The sequence below is a fragment of the Athalia rosae genome, chromosome 2, assembly GCF_917208135.1.
Source record: "Athalia rosae chromosome 2, iyAthRosa1.1, whole genome shotgun sequence".
NCBI classification, from domain to species: domain Eukaryota; kingdom Metazoa; phylum Arthropoda; class Insecta; order Hymenoptera; family Athaliidae; genus Athalia; species Athalia rosae.
In genome coordinates, this window is record NC_064027.1 from 9,119,180 (window position 1) to 9,140,629 (window position 21,450).

Below are 21,450 nucleotides of genomic sequence, written 5' to 3' on the forward strand. Positions count from 1 at the left end.
CATATCGGAGATGTAGGCGCTTCTCTTGTCCATGCGTCGCGCTCACTTGCGCCTGTGCTCGTTTCGAACGACTTGGATCGGACGCGCTCTTCATTCTTATACTAATACACTTTCTCTGTTCCTTATAACAGTTTGCTCGCTACTTCAGATTCTGGCTCTGTAATTGCACGTTTTGTCACCGAGGGCTTTGTCAACATTATATTGTACAACGCGCCTCCATTGTGCGTGCAGTTTTATTTTTTTTTTTTTCGTCGCTGTTCGTACACCAGGACTTGCATCGCGTTTACAACGCCCTTGGCCGTCGCATCGGATCGCAGCTACATATTTATCTTTGCGTAACATTTTTTACTATTCTTAACCTTCTATTCCTTTTTTGTAATCGGTTGCGTTTTAGAACAAAATTTGACACCTTTCTCCGATGGTTAGCATCGCGCTGTCTTTTGTATTCCGCTGCTGAACTTTGTTCGGAAAATATTCAACGATTTCGCGTACGGAATACGAAACTATATCGCTACCGTAGATTGTTGTGCGTACAATGCGTTATGTAGATATACGTGCAGGATATACCACGTGAACAAATTATTAGAAAGTGCAATCTCAGCGCTTCAATTTATACGCATCCTTTGCGTAGGTATTTATTCGTAATGTATTAGGCTATTCATCCGACTAATTACGACCGCTGATCTGTCTCGAAATCTTTCCACATTTTCATGGGAAAAATGGGTTGCTCGCAGTCACATAGTAATTGAATGCTTTTTCCCTCGCACCGTTGCGATATCTGACGCGGAATCGATCTGGATTAGCTCAGAATTACGAAATTCATTCGCGACAGGTGGTGAATACCATTCTACCGGTTTGATCACCTCTGGGAGCGGAAAAAAAAAAATGGACGTGAAAAGTGAAGTGTCCATGATGTCGACATTCCTTCTCGATCAGATGAGAATTAGAGGAAATGTTTAATCGAAAATCTGGGTAGATAAATCGTTATCGAACGATAATGATTTTTTTCCGATTGTTTACTTCGAAAGGTAGCGATCCTTTTAATCGACACTTGAATTATGTCCAGTTTGTTCATAATATTCCGTACAGAATGTGCTCTCGTCGTCCGCACTCGTGAAAGCGATCCTGGTCGTGACTCGGAATCGTGCGACACCATTGGAGAAAGTATAGAGTAGATCAGAAATAATCCAGGTCTTTTTTTACCGAGAAGATATTTCTGGATAGATGAAATAACCCTTAATTGATATCTGTGTATACGCCGTGTACAGGTATAATATGTTGAGACCGGCCGCTCCGTATACGCCTACTTAACGGCAACTCGAAGTGCGCTCACCAATCCACCAATCACGAAATACACGTGCGAGATCCTCCGCCAGGTGAAAATTTCGTGATTGGTGCGTTGACTGAAGATCGAGTTGCCGTTAAGTAGGCGTATACGGAGTGGCCGGTCTCAACATATTATCCCTGTATAGTGTAATCGCTGGGGCAAACTTTCACATTCTTAATTTATTTTTTGTTATGCTCTAATTGAATCAAATTTTATGCATTCGGATACATGAAACACCTCGAAATATCGGCGTGTATGTAAATCAAATACGTTAGTTCCGTTCGGATGTAACCCGTGGATGAAATAGTAATATGCATAATCAAATTTGTATTATTATATATAGCATGCGGAGATATTGGTATATCTTTTTTCGTTAGTTGACTAATTTACATTTGCGTACGAAGGAAGAATCACGTAGGCCGGAAATTCTAAAGTTAGGAAACAGGTAATTCCTTTGGCATAAAGGTCACGGTATTGGACATCGGACGTATAGCCGATCGTAGTAACACCTGTTAACACCGCCGAATAGCCAGACCAATCGGAATGGAGAACTCTTTCGTCATATTGTTACTCGACAGTGAAGGCCATGCTTGTCATCGATGTTATTCGATCACAGCTGTTTAACTTTCTCCCACGGGCAATCGACCAGCCCCCTCTGCACCCGACCCAGACTTATTACATGGGACGGAGTATGAAACCGCCACGTTACACAGAACTGAGTTTCAGCTGTTACGTAACTCGCCTCCGGTGAAATTTATACACTTTTATTCGACTTGGATAATTTTTGAAGCACAATTCTAAAAGCTCGATCTACAAACGTCTGTGATTTTCTTTTTTAAGGCACTTGAAGGAATGCGGGAAGAAAATTTTTGTTAACAGGGCTTCCGAGGTGTTACCATTACCTGCTAAAATTAGAAAGATGAAAAGAAATAGTGAGCCTTAGAATATGGGAAAGTTGGCACGAAATACCCCATATAAGATTCGCGGTTAATTAGCACGTTGTCTATTACTAAGCTAAGTGTGAGGCAATGGAACAACTGAAAGTTCTGCGGGGCAGGAGAAAATCGTGAACGCGTGAACGACGTAATCGAAAAATATACTATACAATTTATTCTTTTGATTTCAGATCCGATAACATTATATACATAAACGTGTTACCGGCTATTCTTAAGAATTAGTCAACAGTGATAATTTAATGAATCAGTTTATTCTAATCATCGATGTCTCTTGGGATTTTATCAAAAATCAATCGACGCGTTATTTTTTCATTGTTAGGCTTATTTTTACACACACATCCATCGGGGCAATTCGGAGCACTCTTTGCACAGTCTTTCCTTCAGCTCATCGCTGTAGATTCAGGCTGAATTCGATCGATCGAATCAAAGACCTGAAAATCGTTCTCAACGACGAATAAAAACCATTCGCTGGTGGTAACTGACTCATATTTAAGTTGGAATAATTTCATGTCCAAGTTCTCGTTCATTGCCTTTTAGTTTTCGTCATTGTTGTTAGTTGGTCTCATTGACACCGGACTTTACTGTGGTCTGGGATCTGAGGTAGTACAACTGGCTGGTGAATAATGATCTCGCTTCATTTCACTCGCAGCACGTTGAGATTGTTTTTTTTTTTTTCTATTAGTTTAAAAATATCTAGTTCTATTCTACAATGCCACGAAAAAGGGATGACATTCGGGGAGCACAGACGTCATGGAGAATCGAAGGAATTTCGGAGATGGAGTTTCACTTTTTTGGAGATGAAGTATGAAAGAAAACAAAACATTTGAAACGCAGTCGGTGAATGACGTCAATCAACGAGAGATCGTCACGCTGCTCCAACTGTGTTATTGTCACTCCTTCTCTGCCACAGCCACTGTTGCTTTATCATGTCCGCCCCCTTTTCGGCGATCATAATCACGGGGGCATTGATATTACCGTTCGTGATCGTTGGCATAATAGAAGCGTCGATCACCCTGAGACCTTGAATTCCGTATACCCTGAGTTCGGGGTCTAAAACGGCCATACGGTCACTGGGAACCCCCATTTTCGCCGTACAACTCATATGATAGATGGTCATGGTATATTGTCGAATGGCGCAGTTCCAATAATCGTCGGTGAACAGAGGAAGATGTTTGCAATTCGGTACCGGTTTGCTGTGAAATCTTGCACCGAATCTTCGCATGGTCGTCGTTTCGCCAAACGCTACGGCGGCTTTGACGCCCTCGCGGAGTACCCCGACGTCGTCCGGATGCGTCAAGTAATTGTGATACATGAGAGGATAGTCCAGAGGGTTTTTAGACTTCAGTTTTATGAAACCGCGAGATTTCGGACGTAACATCATCGGGAATACACCGAACACGTCGCGATTGTTTATCTTTCCGAATACCTCGTTGTAAAACTCGTCCGTCAATCCGTGTGCATTTTTCACGTGCGTACCGCCGTCCGAATTCGTCGACGACGCCGTCAGCATGAACTCCATGTCCGGCCAATCGTCCGTTACATTGGCGTACTTCGTTGATATAAAAGCAACAGCCTCCAGACCTACACTGGAGGTTAGAGGGCCGTCCTCTGTAATGGCATACCTGAACGCTGAATTTATATTCACCAAACGATTCATTACCAAGCTAATCTCGTGGTCGATTAGGAAAGCCAGACCGCCGACCGCTATGTGGTCTTGGAGATTCTGACCCACACCGGGAGAGTCTTTTATCACGTGAATTCCGACCTCTTCGAGATGATGTCGAGGGCCGACGCCCGATAGCATCAAAAGTTGGGGAGAGTTTATCGCTCCGGCGGACAAAATCACTTCCTTCTTCGCTAACACGACGTGACGTTTTTCCTCCTTGATGAACTCTACACCGAAAGCTCGCTTAGTCTCGGGATTTATCAACACTTTCGTCACGTGGGACCAGAGAGAAATTTCCAAATTTTTACGTAGTCTCACTGGCCGTATAAATGCCTTTGCCGCACTGCATCTCGTACCTCTTCTCATCGTGTACTGATAAAATGCGAATCCTGTTTGCTGTTCACCGTTGATGTCCACGATGTCGTAACCCATTTCTTCACCCGCCTGAAGAAAGGCTACTCCTAAGGGAGTGTTGTACGGCGCGTCCTGTACGGTGAGATAGCCACCTGGAATTGTAAAACGGTCACGGTCAGGTATATGGAAATATTGCGAACATCCTTTTTGCACGGTCATTTCTCATATATTGCTGCAATATTTTGTCTACGACCTACATTCTGCAGTATCTGAGGTACGGTTTAATGTAAAAGTATTAATCCAGCATTTTTTATCCCTCGCAGCGAAAGGATGACGAGATTCTATCTTTGTAATAATATCTTACGCCAACTATTTAATTGAAGAAGTAGGAGAATTATGTTGGGAAATATTTTTTAGACTCATCATGAGTCAGACGTTTCATATATGTACGTACAGATTTACTGTTACATCTGAAATTTTTCACATCGAGTTAGGTTTCCACAAGAATATCGGGCACTGAGAGAAAACAGGGGAAAAAAAAGAAAGTGAAAAAATTCCACCTTCGATAGCGCCGCCAAAACCCTTTGAGGTACGATGTCCTTCAGGGAGGACACCTTTTTGCTTATGATGCACCTTTTCTCATTTCATCATGTTTCAAGCGAAACTCGTTGCGCTTGGATTTTTTTGGTATCGCTGATCACAAATCTGATTCCAAAATTTGATAATAACAGAAATCCAAAATGGTAGATCGAAGGTGGTGGCTTAATAATTATGAAAAACGAAGAATTGATCATTTTCTCGTATATTAGTAACCTGGGGGCGAGCCTGGGGTTCGTGAATCGAACGATAACTTTTTATTTGCCAAATTCTCCCCCAGCGTATTTGGTTTTTCGTTTTCATCAGAATCGGAATCAGCGTCTCCGAGAACTCATGAATATTGAGTGGTTGATGGAACATCGATTAGAACAATGAAGAAAAACTATAAAAATACAATTTCGTGACTATAAAAAGCATTAGACATTACAACAAATTTCGCAAGTCGTCTCTAGGAATCGCCGAATTTTCAACGAGTGGGGATTCCTTTGAAATTTCGCCGTCGTTGCCCGCACTTCGACGTGATATACGGTGAGAAATTATATTTGCCTTGGATGAAATTTTCACATATTTTCTCTCAGCGTATATTCCGTTTGAACTTATGGTCATTAGGACGGCCTATAAATGTATTATTAAGTCATCTACACGGTCTTAATAACCCTAGCTCATCCAGCTGTAGAAATTATCATTCGACGCCATGGGCAACACCCATTCGATGCCATTAAACATATGAATTTCTCTCCGGTATACTTTCTACTTTTATCGGAATCAATTCATAGATATATAAAAAGAGAGGAGAAAACCCACATCTCTTAGGTTTGAGTCAAATATTATTTTCGCAATGTATAAATAACCAATACACGTAATACGTCGCTCTATGCGAGAATAAATGTCCGAAAATCACGCACGCGATTGGATTGAAAATTTCAATGAACCGATCAGGAACAGTTTTTTTTTTTTTTTTTCTCTCCCCGCACGTCTTTATTCGGAATCTGATGTGAGAGGAAATACGTTTATCGTCGTTATCGTCTGCGCGATATTCACCTGTACTATGATGTTTGGTATTGCGAGCCAAGTAGGGGTTCCTCTGGTCTTCGGACTTTTTGAAATAGGGTAAGACGTCGTCCCAACCCCAGCCGTAGTTACCAAAACTTTCCCACTGATCGAAGTCCCGACGATTTCCTCTGACGTACAACATCGTGTTGAGCACGCTCGATCCTCCGAGAACCTGTTAACATTTTCATATTAACTCCAGAGGCATCGGTAATTATTTTTAGGCTACCATATGAGATTTTTATAGCTATAATTTTATACGGAAAATAATCATCATTTCGATAACAACCGCATAGTTAGGCGCAGTGATTTCTCAACTTTTCTTTTCCAGTTTTACTGCTGTCATCGAAAATGTTCTGACCGTGCTGCGGGAACACGTTTCATAGCTTCCGGATATCATAGTGAATAGTTTTTCGGTCTCACATTTGTGTTCGTACGTCGTGTATTTTATCGACAAAAAAAAAAAAAAACTCGTAAAGTAAAAAGCTCACTTTTCCTCTCGTCCAGCAGCACCGTTGGTCCACCATGGCTTGACAGGCCGAATTCTGCGGTTGCGTTCTGTATTTCCAATCATATTTACTCTTGTGAAGATACAACGAAAGGATCGGAACATCCGTGATTTCCGTTTCATATCCTCCAGCTTCTAGTAGCAGGACACTCCACTCCGGGATTTCGGTCAAACGATTCGCGAGGACGCTTCCCGCGGAACCGCCACCGATCACGATGAAGTCGTATTCTTTACGAATAACTTTTGTATCTCGTGGCTGATTTTCAGGATCCATCAGGTCGTAATTGTAGTAGGCCAACGCTACTATAAGCGTAGGAATAAAAGTCAACTTTCCCACCCCCAGTAGAACCGTCGCTGCTTTGACCGCACTTGTTATAATCGTCACAAGACCGACCGCCATTGTTCTATTTTTATTTATTCAATTTTTGTCGTTTATTTGGATCACAAAAATTCAACGACGAAGACGAATAACTTCGACGACTGAGGTTCGATCGATTCTCGCTCCGAATGAAAAGTTTCTGTCCTCTTTCGAGATTAAACACCACGTATTAAACCTATGTCAGGTACCTGTGGGTATTTGCTTGGAAAAATATTAAATCTTATGAAACTCGATCTCAAAAACTTTTATACGGTCTGCATATACATAAATACATACATTTATAAGTGTTTAATGGTGCAAATTAGAAGAAAAAAAAAAATTATTGAGCCGCGAACGAGTAATTTTATGCTAATTATACGTCACTTGAACGGTTGGTTTTTTTGTTTTTTTTTCAATTTTTTTACTAAATTGCACCAGCAGCTCTGCAAGATACTTTTGCACTATTTTTTTTTTTTCTCTTTTCTATTGCTATTACTCCACAGTTGTCGATATAGAACAAGGACTTGCATCGATTATCCTGGAGACTGCTAATCGTTGCGGGACTTCCTTCGGCACACCGATCAGTTGCCGACTTATTTTCACCATTATTATACACTGTTTAGTTTTTGCCACAACGGTTTTTGCGTTTTAATTTTATTTAACTTTTTGTTTATTCATTGTCGATTTTTCCGTTTGTTAGAGTCGTTTATTCCCCCATCCGGTCAACCCGTTCCCTCCGTCTATGCGCTCATGGACATCTAAAGTCATTCAGCGCGAAGCAACGAAGAACCTGTAACCAAAATGTGAAGTAAAATTAGCCATTATCGCGACGCGAATAATCGCGAAATTTATATGAGTTTTAGGCTCTAATGCGTTCATTTGGAGCGAATTGTTTGCCCTACTTAAAACACTTTCGCGGGTTACGCGAAATTTATCTTCAGAGAACTCATACACGCACCGTGATGTACGTATAACATACATATTACACGAATTCATGAATGTCGAAAATTATCTCACACAGATAATTTTACAGTCAGTGAAAAAGAGATTACTCGTATACTGGTTTTTACTTTCAATCCTCACAGATATGTATGTATGTATGTATCGTATTCGGGTCCATTATAAAATCATTTGGTTCCGCTTCCAAACCGGAGGTGTGGCGTGGGCTGCCCGTGGTCTTCTACCTTTTGCAATTAATCAGTTCCGTTTAAAATAGATACTTATTTTTTTCGTCCGTCTAATCAGGCAATTTCTAGTGTTTCCCTTGACCAATCAGCGTCGTAACTCGATTCAATTTTTATCTTTGAAGAGATCATACGTCACTCAAAAATCGAACGTTCAAACGAATGCGAGCAAACGGCCGGAATAATATGTAAATTTTTCTAAATAACAGACGACAGAATATGAACGGAGAACAGATTTCGTATGACCGAATAAAACGCCGTTATATCTGCTCAGGGAAAACTAACAACGCCGTCGTATCCGCGATTGCCAGAAAACAATTGGAATTTGCGATATGTGCATCCGACTCATGTTCCTAAAAAAATTCACACGCGAACACTGGACACGCAAAACGGGTTCAACGAAGTAACGTAATTTGAATGTCACTTGGATTAATTTTCCCATCCCTTTCACTTAGGACACGATATATGATCCCTTCTTTTTGCCGGATGTATGTAGCTTTTTTTCTTACTTTTTCAGCAAATTTTCATTTCAATTCGGTTAGGTCTGAAAGTTCAGAGTAAGCTATACCGATACACTTGTACATCAAAACTTTCGAAATTTTTATTCCTCTAGAATTTCTCTCTGGATTCTAGAATTTCTATCCCTCCTCTGGTCTGAATAATTTTTCGTTGTTTTCTCTCCAGTGATCGCACGAAGTTTAAACTTCCATTTCCAAATTGAACACGTGAAACTGAAATACAAAAAAAATCCAACTAGACTTCCAAACTAGGTAATTACAAAAGATGAAGAATTTTCACGTTGGCGCAATTCTGGATCAGTCACTCGTCACCTCGATGAGAGGAACCAAGGAATATCCCCAACCAGACATTATTCCACGATCGGTATTTGAATTTTTTTGCTTTTCTATTTTTTTTATTCTTTGAAATTTTGAAACATTTGACAGCGTTGCGTACACGATAGAAGCGCGGGTTAACAACCACAAAAGCTCGTTCTATAAAAAAGTAGGCACGCGTCAGGCTGTTGAAAAAATAAAAAAAAAAAAAGTTTTGTCCAGCCGCATAGTCGGCAGAAAACACGCGTTTTAACGAGATCTTTTCCTGTGACCCCACAATAAGTGGTACGTGTCGAAAGAAAGGAACCTCTGAATTGGTCTAAATTATTAAGCGTGTCGGCCAAGTCGGTAGACGGATTGTACTCATACAGAAGAAAAAAGAAAACACACAGAAAAAAAAACAAAAATCGCGGGGTTCGAAAAATGATCAAATTCTTGTCGTTCACGTATTTATTGCTCTCGATGGATCGAGTATGTAGTAAGTATTACCTATCACAGCGACGATGGTATAATATGGGATTACATAGGTATACATTCGAAGCGTATAATTTTCTCTACGTTCACTTTTATTTTTATAGTGTTTGTTACTTTCGATCGTTCACCATAATTCCGGGCAGCGGGGTGAAATAATATAATTTGAATGTTACGCAATCTTAGAAGAATAATCGCCGAGGAACGTTAGAATTATAAAATTTACTTTACGATATACGCGCGCTTAAAAATCGTTGAAAAATTACGTAAGTCGCCGCAATTCTGACGGCCGATTCTTTAGAAAATATTTTTGTAGCACCGGTACCGGATATTCAAAATACCGGATTCCCTATGCACTTTCGTATGTTATAAGCTGGAGTTTTCTCACCATAAGTATTATCTCGAATAATTTTTCCCACAAGTTGTTCAATCGTCCTATCAATTTTACTCACTCGATAAAAGTGCGTGTGTGCAAAAATGAAAAAAAACACAAAGAAGAAAAGATTCCATCATTCGTATCGTACGTCGGTGATTACTCAGAAAATTTTCACTCAAACTTCGGTCTCTGTATATTTCGTTTGTTATTTTTTCCAATGACTGAATTAACGATACACCGCGAAGAGCCCGAATCATTATGCCTCGGTTTACTCACAAGAACGAGAAAAAAAAACAAAAAAAACGGATATTTATCAAATATTTTCTTTATACTTCGATGAAATTAATTTTACCATCGATCTGTCATCAACGCAAAGACGTGTAATTCCCTTGAAGACCACGTGGAGTAAAGACAGTGCCGTACCGAGTCAGTGAAAGTAAAAGACTGACTCGTCGACAATCGAGACTACGCATAAGGCGAATTCAAGACCTCTGGTTACCCTCTCTCCACTTTCACGTGAATGAAAAACGGAATGAAAAAACTTATCACCGATTTGTACGAGTATCCCGGATGAATCGGTACCGAATTTTCGGCTCGATACGCGCAGCACGAAAATTTTGCATTTTCTGATATCCGCGAATAAGGGAGGAGAGCTACTTGTGCTACAAATGTCGATTCCTGCTCGGGAAGTAGAGCTCGAAAATTATCAACGGAAATAAAGTGAGAAGAGTGTCTGAAATTAGGAAACTTAACTCGGACATAAGTCGTGCCGTCACAGCACCTAGCCGATTATTTTACCAATTATCATGTATTTATGAGTCGTATTCCAAACATTTATGCCTACATAGGTAAATATCGATGTATGTGCCTAGGAACGATTCGACGAACAAATACAACGACTCACTTCAATTTCTAGTTATCCCAACTTCGAGGTACGCCAATATTGGCATTTGCTTTTCGCAATGTCGCTGGATCCGACCAAAACGTTTTTGCACGTAACATACGAATTGCTGTTATTATTGCTCTGTGATTTTACTACAATTTTGTTATACTCGTAAAAATTCATTATATAAATATCCACGCATAGTAATACCTGTATACCTATAACGCTTTGATATATTGTATTGTAATGAGCGTATGTAATAATTATATAAGGTATACAGTCGTCTGTCGCGCGTACGAAAAAACGAACACTATAACGCGCGTCGATCTTCACTCCGTGCACGTAGTTTAAATTGCGCAAACAATCGAGCTGGATGAACTTTTGACTTATCACCTCAATTAAAATCAAGACACTTAATCTCGGGATCAAACGCTGGAGAATTTCGCTGACTTTTCCGTCTCTTAGTTTCTTTTTCTATCTCTTATATTTCTGTTTTTGTAACACCCATATACGTACGGACGTAAGTTGAATCGTTGCGAAAATTATAACGGTAACTATAAAATGTTACGAAAGTCACGTAGCCTCCTGCAATCTTTCCTTCATGGCGATGAGAGCTATAATTGGATCCAAGAAATCGTACTCATTATGCTCCCGTACATAAGCTGGAGAACGGTGTTGGAATCGGTCACGTTGTTTCGACCCTCCGGAAACCGCTAGTAAACGGCGATAACGTGCGATCAATATTGTCACGGTATCGTGGTAAGATCCGCTTACCGAAAACCGGTAGCCCTGGAGGTTCGTAACCGCAATTTTGTTCTAACGAATATATTTAATCGTATAATTGCCAATTTTGAACGGACGCAATTAAGAAATGAAAATTGAAATTATTTATTTTACGATGGAATTTGACTTTCGCGTTGAACTTTCTCATGATGCCCTGCACATACGCGAACTGCGGTATGCAATATAATATGTGAGTTGACTCGTATTTGTATATGTGCCAGCTGGTATACATATATGCCGTACATGACCACGTGTCTCACAATCAGCGACGAAAGTCCGCATGGGAGAAACGATATGTTTGAGCGAGAGAGTCATCGGTCGTTCGAACTGCACCGGACTCTCCTTTTCTACTTTCGGTCTGCATATAAGGACCTGTGCACGTACACCTCGCGCCGATCGCAGACAGACGGTCTTGGTAATCCTGAAAATTATCCAACTCAAAGTATGGAAAAAGACGGTACGACGCTAGTCGAATCGCTGAAAACGCTTTCTCGATTTAATTTATTGACTTTTGAATAGAAACTTTTTTTCGCGGTGATCAATAGTTACGCAATATCCAACGAGCGCGATCGGAGCGGAAGGGTCCAGACGGATCATCTTGAATTTCATTCGACAAGATGAAGACGGTGTCGAACTTCCGTTAACTCCTTCGTTTCTTCAGCGTCTCTGGTCCAGATGCTCGCGAATTTCCGGGAGAAAGATCGGAAAAATTATTCTGTGGTCTATCGTTGATAATTGAATAAAAAAAAAAAAAAACACAATAAATGAATAAAAATGAGGAGCGTGCAGCGGTTGTAGCTACGTTATACTTTCCAATTATTCTTGAAATAAAACCAGTTTGTATTCTACTGAATACGGTTGAAAGATTTATTGGGACTTGTGCGGCGCAGAGACATTTTAATATGCAGTTTCTGAAATTCCGTAATCGCAAACCTGGGCTCGGATGACTTCTTCAATAATTACACCATATTTATCCCCGTCTGGTACACGCTCATAAAAATACAAACCTGTATTCAAAAAGTATAACACGACTGCGGACAGGAAATGTAATGCTACCACGTCCAACAAACGAGTCATTTTATAGCATCGCGAAATACAATTTATGACACAGAACAAGAACAAAACTTACCTACGGTAATAACTTCAGCAGATGTAACGTATAATTTATTAACAATTTTCATCAACAAGTAGCAAGTGTCGTTTCATTATTAAAAATCACCCGAAATTCAACGAGATAAAAAAAGAGGACGATTTCACCGTTGACGTCGAACGACATTCTGCACGTTGCGTCGGTTATAGTCGTCGTCAACGACGGTGGTGACTCCAGGCCTCTTTGATCATGTCGCTGCCCTTTTCGGCGATCATGATGGTCGGAGCGTTCGTGTTTCCCCTGACGATTTTTGGCATGATAGAGGCGTCTATGACGCGCAGTCCCTTTATTCCGTAGACTCTGAGTTTCGGGTCCACGACCGCCTCCCTGTCCTCGCGAGGTCCCATTTTGCACGTTCCGACGGGATGGTAAATCGTACCGGTGTATTCCATCAGAACGCACTCCCAGTACTCACCGGTGGCGAATTCCCATTCTTCGCACGCCGGAAGAGGAGCGTCCACGAGTTCCAAGCCGTGTTTCTCGAAGGAATCCGTCTTGAAAAGTTCCAGAGCTATCTCGATCCCGGCCACCATCGCGTCCAAGTCCGGATAGGCGGTGAAATATTTCGGATAAATCAACGGCTGACCCCACAGTGGATCCGTGTCGTTCAGCTTGATGACTCCTCGGCTCTTCGGGCTCAGAAGAATCGGCCTGATATTCATAGCGTCGTAGTAAGAGAGTGGCTCGACCGCCGATTCGCCAAATCCAGCGGGATCCGTTAGATAATCTTTAACGTTACTGGCGTCGAAGGCGTACTGTATATCCGGTTTGTCGAAACCATGTTCGTAAAGTGTTTGCGCAAATACTCCACATCCTAGACCGCCGGTAGCCGATAATGGCCCCTTGTGCGTCTGCTTGTAGCGATAAACGTCCCTTTTTTTATCATCGTCCTGTTTATCGGTCCGAGTTTTATTGCTCAACGCTATAACCAGACCGTCCATGGTCACGTGATCCTGTAAATTGTGTCCAACGGCTGAGTCGTAGATAACTTTTATCCCGTGTTTCTCGAGTTCCTCGGCCGGACCGACGCCCGAGAGCATGAGTATTTTCGGCGAATTTATCGCACCCGCGCTCAAAATCACCTCTTTTTTAGCTGTTACTATTTTCCGGAAACCGGACTTGGTCGAGGCGTATTCCACACCCGTGGCGTGTCTCGTTTTCGGATCTATCAGTATCCGGGTCACGTGTGCTTCGGTAACAATTTCCAAATTCCTTCGTTTTTCGCGCACCGGACGAATGAACGCTCCGTTCGTGCTCTGTCTTTCGCCGTGTATCGACGTCATCTGCAACTTCATCACTCCTATCTGCTCGTTTCCGGCGTTGGCGTCAATTTTCTTGTATCCCAATTCCTGCCACGCGTCCATCAACACCCCAACGTTTTTGTCAGCGAAAGGAAATCTTTCCACGTTTTGATAACCACCTTTGCTGTGGTATTTAGGATTCTCGTGTACGATCTGAAAAAGTTCGATAGTTTATATATTTTCTTCGAAAATTCATCGTGCGCGATTGGCGAGTTACCTCCGGATCCTCGTTGTTTTCCGACTTCAAGAAATACGGAAGCACGTGATCGTAGCCCCATCCATGATTTCCCTCGTTTTCCCACTCGTCGTAATCACTGGGTGATCCCCGAATGTAGATCATGTAATTGATCGTGCTGGATCCCCCCATGACCTTTTGGAGGTGGGAGAAAATTACTAATTCGTGAAAAAATTGTACGCAAGGAATACGGGAGTTGTATAATTTCATAAAGCAAAAAGCGGTGACACGCACTTTGCCTCGAGCCCATGGACAAGTCTTGCCTCTTCTCGCCCGACAGGAATATTTTTCCGGTTGAGTTCGGTACATCCAGTCGATACTACTGGCCTGTAACATCGATGCGAATGCCGGTACCTCGGCGACTTCTGGCTCTTCTATACCAGCTTCCAACAGCAGAACCTGCAAAAGTCAGCCAAAAAGAGAGAGGCAGCCATTTACATGAGCGATAAAAATGAAAAACAAGCCGCGAATCGCTTAATTCGAACATTTTTTCATCCGAGATACGGCGACACGTCGTGTCTTCGTGCGAAACGGGTTGCCTCAAGGAAACTCGGGCTCGAACAGTTCTCTGACCATTAGATACATTGAACCAAAGCGCGAAAATATTTCGATCCACGAATTTTTCTCATCGAGATATCTTGATTTTTCTTTTCTGAAGAGCGAGAAATTGGCGATAACTCAATGAATCTCATGGATGGATCGGAATACATCGTCACGATTTTCATCTTTTGAAAATGACGACGGCATATAGTGCAATTCGTTGAATGAATCTACGTGATTGCGTAAATGCCGCGTCGTCGTATCCGTTGGGCTTCGGTGCCAATGTGATCCATTTATGGAATCGAGGGTTCGGATCGTTCGTTTGTCACGGCAAAAAGGTGTAATTAAACGAAGTGTTCGGTCGTTGCCGAACAATGGCACTCTGCATTTAATCAGAATATCCACGGTTACGCAAACTAGTCAGTTTTTGCCGTTTTCCGACAGTCTATTAGGAACTAAGTTCAACCACTGCACGTTTATATTCTTGACAACTTTCCCCGTTGCATAAGTAAATAGAAAAATAGAAAAAATTCACGACAAAAATGAATAATCCAGTGCAACGCACATGCTGGTCCAGACAAGTGCACAAATTTCTCGAAGTATGATCACGAGGATTTTGGATTTTTCTTCGAGTATCCGAACGATCTCGAGAAGAGAAGAAAAGTAATAACATTCGATCGCGATTCTGTATTTTTTCCTTTTTTTTTTTCGGCCCAGCCGAGGCACATTCGAATAATAATTTCTTTGTTTTTATAAACCTATAGATTTATAAACCGTAATCATTCAACCTTGGAATGATTGCCTGCTGACATCTAGACCCGATACATAACAGCGTGAAAACTCGATTCATTGGATTTTTGGAGTAAAATTTTCAGAGACTGCTCATTAAATTGTAAATCGAGATCGCTATGCTAATTCTAGAGAGCACCGTGCTTCATGGGCCGCTGATCACGTTGTAGATATTTTTTTAGTTTCTTTCTCTTCGGTATTTTTTTTTTTTCTCCTTCGTACTCTCCGTGCGTAACATTCGTACTACTCGTGTTTGTTAAGCGTTACATTACGCACGATCATTCCGTTGACGGATGCTCGAAGGTTTCCCTAACGATAATGATAATCGCGATATCGCGGTGCCCATCTTTCGCACATTACCCACCTTCCACTCCTTGTTTTCCGACAATCTATTCGCCACGACGCATCCTGCAGATCCAGCGCCAACGATTATGAAATCGTATTCGTCGACGCCGAGGCCCCTGCCGATTATATCGCTGGAAAAAGACGATTCCGCCGCTACCTCCTGGGGCGCCAATCTGTATTCGTAATTTTCTGAACGGGCGCCAGCTATTCCCGTTTCTTTGTTCTCCTCTCCTTCAATTTTTGGTATTCTAACATTCTGTTTCCAAGTGTCGTACATCGCGAAGCCCGTCCCGAAGAAAGGCTTGACATTTTCCCTGGTGGTTTCGACCACCGGTATCACGTCCGGACCAACCGTCCCGTGAATTTGCGCGATTTGTCGCAACGCTGATTTCGGCGCCTCTTCAACGTTGGATGTCGTCGGTACGTGAGATGACACAGTTTTTGGCACGCCGTCCGTTGCGTAAGCTTCGTATTTGAAATCGTTACCGTACGATAAAGGGGGATAAAGAGGGACGGAGACATCCGAATTGCCGAGTTTGAATTCCGCCATTTCACCGTAGACGACGTGATCTTCGGGCGAATTTTCTACCGACGATCCGAAATATCGTTGATTCTCGGGTTTCCCGAATCTCGACGCTCTTAGATCCTTCGATCTCCCAAAATTTCTCACGGATTTCGATCCCCTAGACGCGCTGGGATCACCTACGTAATTAGTGCTCGGTATGAGACTCGTACCGAATAAGCTCTCGTACTTTGCGAAAGGATTTTCACTGCTCGTCGAATAACTTTTTGGTGCAAAAACATTGGTGAATTTTTCCACATCGGACTTTCCTCCACTCGACGTTATCGGACTGCTCTGGAAATTGGACAGCGAGATTTTTCGCCCGTAGTCAAAGTCCAGGTAAGGAGAGTAAGCTGTGGGTGTTTGAAAATGAGCGTATTTATTGTCCCTCGATTGACCAAAGAGGCGGGCGATCAGAGCCAGGAACATGTAGGTGGCTGGTTGACACGACGACAACGTTGAGTGCGGTTCGCAAAGCTGCGATAAATCCGGAGGCACCCAAGACATGGCGATCGGGATGGAAATCTGAAAATTATTCAGACGGATTTAGTCGCGCGATACGAACAGAGAAGTTCGCTCATCTTGCACACAACACATTTAGCTTGCCTAATGACGTTAAGTTATAGCAAACTGTACGTTCCGAAGTTTATTCAGGCGGTAGGAAGTTGGACGAAAGCGAGGGGTTGCCAAAGGCACATAATTCGCAGGCTGCAAAGTTATACTCTAACTCGTGATCCGGATCGGTGTTAATTAGTTTTCAAATCGAGGCTATCCTAAAGTTTACTTTAATGACGTTACAATTCCGGCGGTTGGACTTTTTATACTTCCTTTTTCACGTAATCAATTACCGAGAATTATTTTCAATGCCCGGCTCTTGGCCCGTATCGTGACATTCTTAATTTGCGAATCGATGCCGAATTGAGAAAGTATCAGAGGTCACGAGGAAGGTAAACAATGACTCTAATGGTGGATTCCCATTCAAAATTCTTGCAAGGTTTTCAACTTACCAATTATTCTTTTATTCAGCGGTCTCACTTCGTCTCAAAAAAGTACAAAGTACGGGAAGAGTGTATCGTCGAACTTTTGGTATCGTGGGAAACTAATTTAACATTGTATTTTTTTACAGGATGTGTTTTTCGCACACTTAGTCGATAACTATCTTTTCAATTTGGCAACATTCTCAGTGATTCCGGTTGATTCTTTTAACTTCCGACACCGCGAATGGTATCGAATACAATTTTCTTGATTTTGAATAAAAAATGTTACCCGTTTCCGATTATACAGTTAGCATCGACCGAGCTTGCACGATATATGGCCTATTCGATTTGATTATTCACAAATTTATGAATTTCTTAGATTTCAAAAATTGTTCGGATATTGTTCACTTAAACCAGCGGAGTGATACTGTTGTAAAATTTTTCCGCCGGAGCGCCGTTTTTCGGGACTGTGTCTCCGAGAAGTCGAAACGAGCGAATGTCGTGTCTTGAATCCAGAAAGGAACAAAAACACCTCGAGTTTCAGAAAGTCGTGGAAACTTCCCCGTCCGCGAATCGGGCGGGTCCTCTGGATCGATCAGATCCCCGCCGATATTGCTGGCTGATCGAGAGCCGTTCGACGTTTCTTCGCTTCCCAGTCTCCTGCGCTGCAGTTGAAAAAAAAGCCGAGAGATTATCTATGAGTTACGCAATTAGACCCCGAAGAAAGAAAATTGTGCTTATGATCGATTGATTTCTACTTAAAATCCCTCCGAACAAGATCTCGAAATTCTGGTGATCCGTAACTCCCGACTTCCGGGTAGGGATTGTGATTTTGTTACGACTGAATGCAGACGGTCTTAGAATCGCCAACGCGATAGATTGACGCTGTCGCATCAAATACCTGAAGAACTCTGCCGATCGGAAAACTCCAATTTTCGAGGTATGAACGACGACCGATAAAATTAGCTTAATTAGCTTAATAGACATATTTGCCTCGGATTTGTGTATCTGAATGCTCGCACTTTACCTGTGCGACATCGCTAAACTTTCGAACGTCGAAGAAAATGGCGCGATTGTTTCTTGTTCTTATTTTTATCCACTATTCCATCAACAACCATCGAGTTACGAAATTCTGGAGCAACATTTTCTACTTCGTAAGAGTTATGAAAATATATATGAAATTGAAGGTATTCGCCGATACAAGAGTACCTACGCTACGTAAATTACGATTGCTGAATTTGACGGAAAAAAAATTTCCCCGACAGATTTAGCTGTATTATTTTTAAAGGTGAATATTCGCAAAAACTTTGTCCGCCCTGCGCGGTCGGATCAGACGTTCTAAATTTTGTAATTTATTTGCATTTCGACAACCGGGTTATAACTTGCAACATATTTATCGAACTAGTTAGTTTTGATATTGAAAATATGTCGCGCCAGAAATTCAGAGCGAGAATTATTTTACAAGGACGTCTATTCCACAGCGGCGTTCTGGAAACACGATTTCCCAAGCGAAACAAAACGTCGGTGTACTCGATTCACTCGTCATTCTGTGTAAAATGCAGTTTGTTCGGTGTCTCGTCGTCCGACATGCAGATTTCGCAAGCCGGTATGGCGCTGCAGTGATTGCAGAAAATGAAAAGAGACAAAAAAAGATCCGAGTCAAAAAAGCATTCGCTGCACCGAATTAACCCTGGCGTGCAGTTGAGAATGATTAGCATTATGTACCCAGGAATTCAAATGTTTTTACCCGATTAACCACTTCCACTTTCTCTGTTACAGGTAAGAAAGAGAGAAAATTGCGATCGAAGAACCCGAACGTGAGTAGGGAACGTTTATACGTGTACATTGATCGATCGAATCGAAAATCATCATTTATTGAACACCATTAACCTTGTATAGATCTAATGAATATCGACCGTCGGTACAAACAATAATTAAATACGCAGATTGATGAAAAGAATATACGCCGCAGGATCAAAGTTCATCCTTAGTTTTGATCCATTCGTTTTTTATCAAATCGGATGCCTTTTCCGCGATCATAATTGTCGGGGCGTTCGTATTGGCGCTGGTGATTTCTGGCATGATCGATGCGTCGACTATTCTGATTCCCTTGAATCCGTGGAGTTTGAGCTGAGGGTCAACCACTGCACTGTTATCATCGGCGGGACCCATTTTCGCCGTTCCTACGGGGTGGTGAATTGTACCAGCGATGTGTCGCACGCTACATTCCCAGTATTCTCTCGTGTCGTATTCTCGATCTGCACACGCGGGCACTCTCGTATGATCGAAAGATATTCCATTTTTCTTAAATACCTCCGTTCCGGCGAGCGATTTGAGAACGTCGACGCTTCTCACTAGCGTGTCAACGTCCGTCCGGTCTTTCAAATAGTTGGCATAAATTCGCACCGGGTCATCCGGATTCGAACTGGTCAGTTTGATTTCTCCTTTGCTCTTGGGGTTCAGCAGAGTTGTCAAAAGTTGTAAAGTATCGCGTTTATTCGCTTCTTCGACAACTTCTCGCGTCACGACTTCGTCAAGACCAAATGCTTTGGCGAAGAAACGCGCTCTGGCCACATCGTACTTCGGAAGATACATACCGATGAATTGAACGTTCGGATAAATTGATTTCTTGTCAAACACGTCAACGAATCCGACGATGTCCGCCCCGGCAAGAGACGCGAATTCACCTTTGCCGTGCATCAGATATTCGTAGGTCGCGTCCAATAATTTCGTTGGTTTCGGTTGGTTCGTCGCGTTCTCGTATGTCAGTCGTGTTCCGAGCCAAATCATATGATCCTGAAGATTTTTACCCACCGGTAAATCGGCGATAACGTTTATACCCATTTCAGTCAGGTGTTCCTTGGGTCCGATTCCGGACAACATCAGAAGCTGAGGTGTCGCTATGCTCCCGGCTGAAACGACGACCTCTTTTCTCGCTCGAATCGTGACCTTTTTTCCATTGATCAACGACACTTCGATTCCAGTGGCTTCGTTGTCGTTGAATAGAATTTTGTCGGCGCGTGCATTTTTTATGACATGCAAATTTTCCCTGTCTTTTATCGGTGACAGGAAAGCCTTCGCCGTGTTCACTCGTCTCCCGTTATCCATCGTACCTTGAGATTTGCCGAAGCCGATAAAATCGTCGCCGTTGAATGCTTCCGGTGTGGGGAATCCCAGACTTTTTGCCGCCTCGATTACGATGTCGTGTATCGAACTTTCCGTGAAATTGTAGCTACGGATAGCCAACGGTCCGTCTACGCCGAAGTGTTTTGTTCCAAGTTTACCGACTAGATCGGGTTGCATGTTTTGCGATACTTTGAAATATTTTAGCAGATCGTCGTACGACCAACCTTCGTTTCCGGCCGCCTCCCACGAGTCGAAATCTCGTTTGTTACCGTAAAAATACAACATCGCGCTTATCACCGAACTCCCTCCCAATGATTTTCCTCTGTGCCACGAGCACCGACCGTTCAACATACCGAGACACGCGTTATCTTGGATTTCAACCTGGTACTCGACGTCCTCCGGAGCACCGTGAAGGTCCATCACCAACGCAGGTATTTCGCTACTGGGGGAAGGATCATTTCCAGCTTCTACTAACAGGACGTTCCAATTGCCAATTTCTGACAATCTGTTGGCTACCACGGAACCGGCACTTCCGCCACCAATGATTACGAAGTCGTAAACCGCCGGGGAATCGAATTCGAGGAACTGCGATGTCCGATCCGGTGGATAAGCGACGTCGTCATTTATAGCGCATCTCGCCGATATGAGCGTTTGCATTAACTGGGCAAACAGAAATCCAAGAGTGCCCTCTGTAGCTCCGACGCATCCCTGCGCCAAGCATGACTCCATTTTTTTTTTTGTTTTCTTTTCTCTTTTTGTACCTTCTGAAATATCGTGCTAGCTTTAAATTCAAAAGGATCCTTGAACCAAGGACTAAAATTCAGATTTATATTGTACGGAGAGACTTACCGAACAAGTTATGCCTCCGGTGCTAAAAGATCACCGCTAACTAATGCCGACCCGGTTATATGCGTTTGACCAGGAAAATATCAGTGTCCCCACTCGATCCAGTTATCACGTATCAGCGTTACAACCCGCAGGATCTTCTTTCGTCTAAGCCGCAAGTGCGTCGTGGATTTTATTTTAGCTTTGAGCTCGGCTTGTCGCTTGGCCCGATCTAGTCGGGTTACTTATGTTTT

At 42.4% G+C, this 21,450-nt stretch overlaps 4 protein-coding genes across 9 annotated transcripts in view; 1 reads left to right on the top strand and 3 right to left on the bottom strand.

The window, feature by feature from the left end:
• The window catches only part of LOC105683396 (flotillin-2), a 135,377-nt gene that overhangs the window by 67,876 nt on the left and 46,051 nt on the right, over window positions 1–21,450 (top strand). The gene's annotated exons all lie outside the window — the stretch shown is intronic.
• Window positions 2,412–10,146, bottom strand: LOC105683336 (glucose dehydrogenase [FAD, quinone]). 5 transcript variants are annotated; one of them, XM_048649731.1, is made up of 5 exons: window positions 10,033–10,145; window positions 8,510–8,731; window positions 6,442–7,606; window positions 5,942–6,125; window positions 2,412–4,455 (listed from the first exon to the last, which is right to left on the bottom strand). In XM_048649731.1, the coding sequence occupies exons 3-5, from the start codon at window positions 6,856–6,858 to the stop codon at window positions 3,149–3,151; spliced, it is 1,908 nt and encodes a 635-aa protein (XP_048505688.1). In that variant the 5' UTR covers window positions 6,859–7,606; window positions 8,510–8,731; window positions 10,033–10,145; the 3' UTR covers window positions 2,412–3,148. The 5 variants fall into 5 exon arrangements, with proteins under 5 accessions (XP_048505688.1, XP_048505691.1, XP_048505690.1 ...); XM_048649734.1 differs by lacking the exon at window positions 10,033–10,145 and adding an exon at window positions 9,693–9,985; XM_048649733.1 differs by lacking the exon at window positions 10,033–10,145 and adding an exon at window positions 8,824–9,043.
• LOC105683320 (glucose dehydrogenase [FAD, quinone]-like) lies at window positions 12,407–18,953 on the bottom strand. Its single transcript, XM_012395850.4, has 5 exons — window positions 17,276–18,953; window positions 15,726–16,793; window positions 14,267–14,431; window positions 14,015–14,167; window positions 12,407–13,950 (listed from the first exon to the last, which is right to left on the bottom strand). The coding sequence occupies exons 2-5, from the start codon at window positions 16,773–16,775 to the stop codon at window positions 12,652–12,654; spliced, it is 2,667 nt and encodes an 888-aa protein (XP_012251273.2). The 5' UTR covers window positions 16,776–16,793; window positions 17,276–18,953; the 3' UTR covers window positions 12,407–12,651.
• On the bottom strand, window positions 19,099–21,358 carry LOC105683356 (glucose dehydrogenase [FAD, quinone]-like). The gene is made up of 2 exons (XM_048649736.1): window positions 21,221–21,358; window positions 19,099–21,135 (listed from the first exon to the last, which is right to left on the bottom strand). Exon 2 carries the CDS (start codon window positions 21,098–21,100, stop codon window positions 19,220–19,222), a length of 1,881 nt encoding a protein of 626 aa, XP_048505693.1. The 5' UTR covers window positions 21,101–21,135; window positions 21,221–21,358; the 3' UTR covers window positions 19,099–19,219.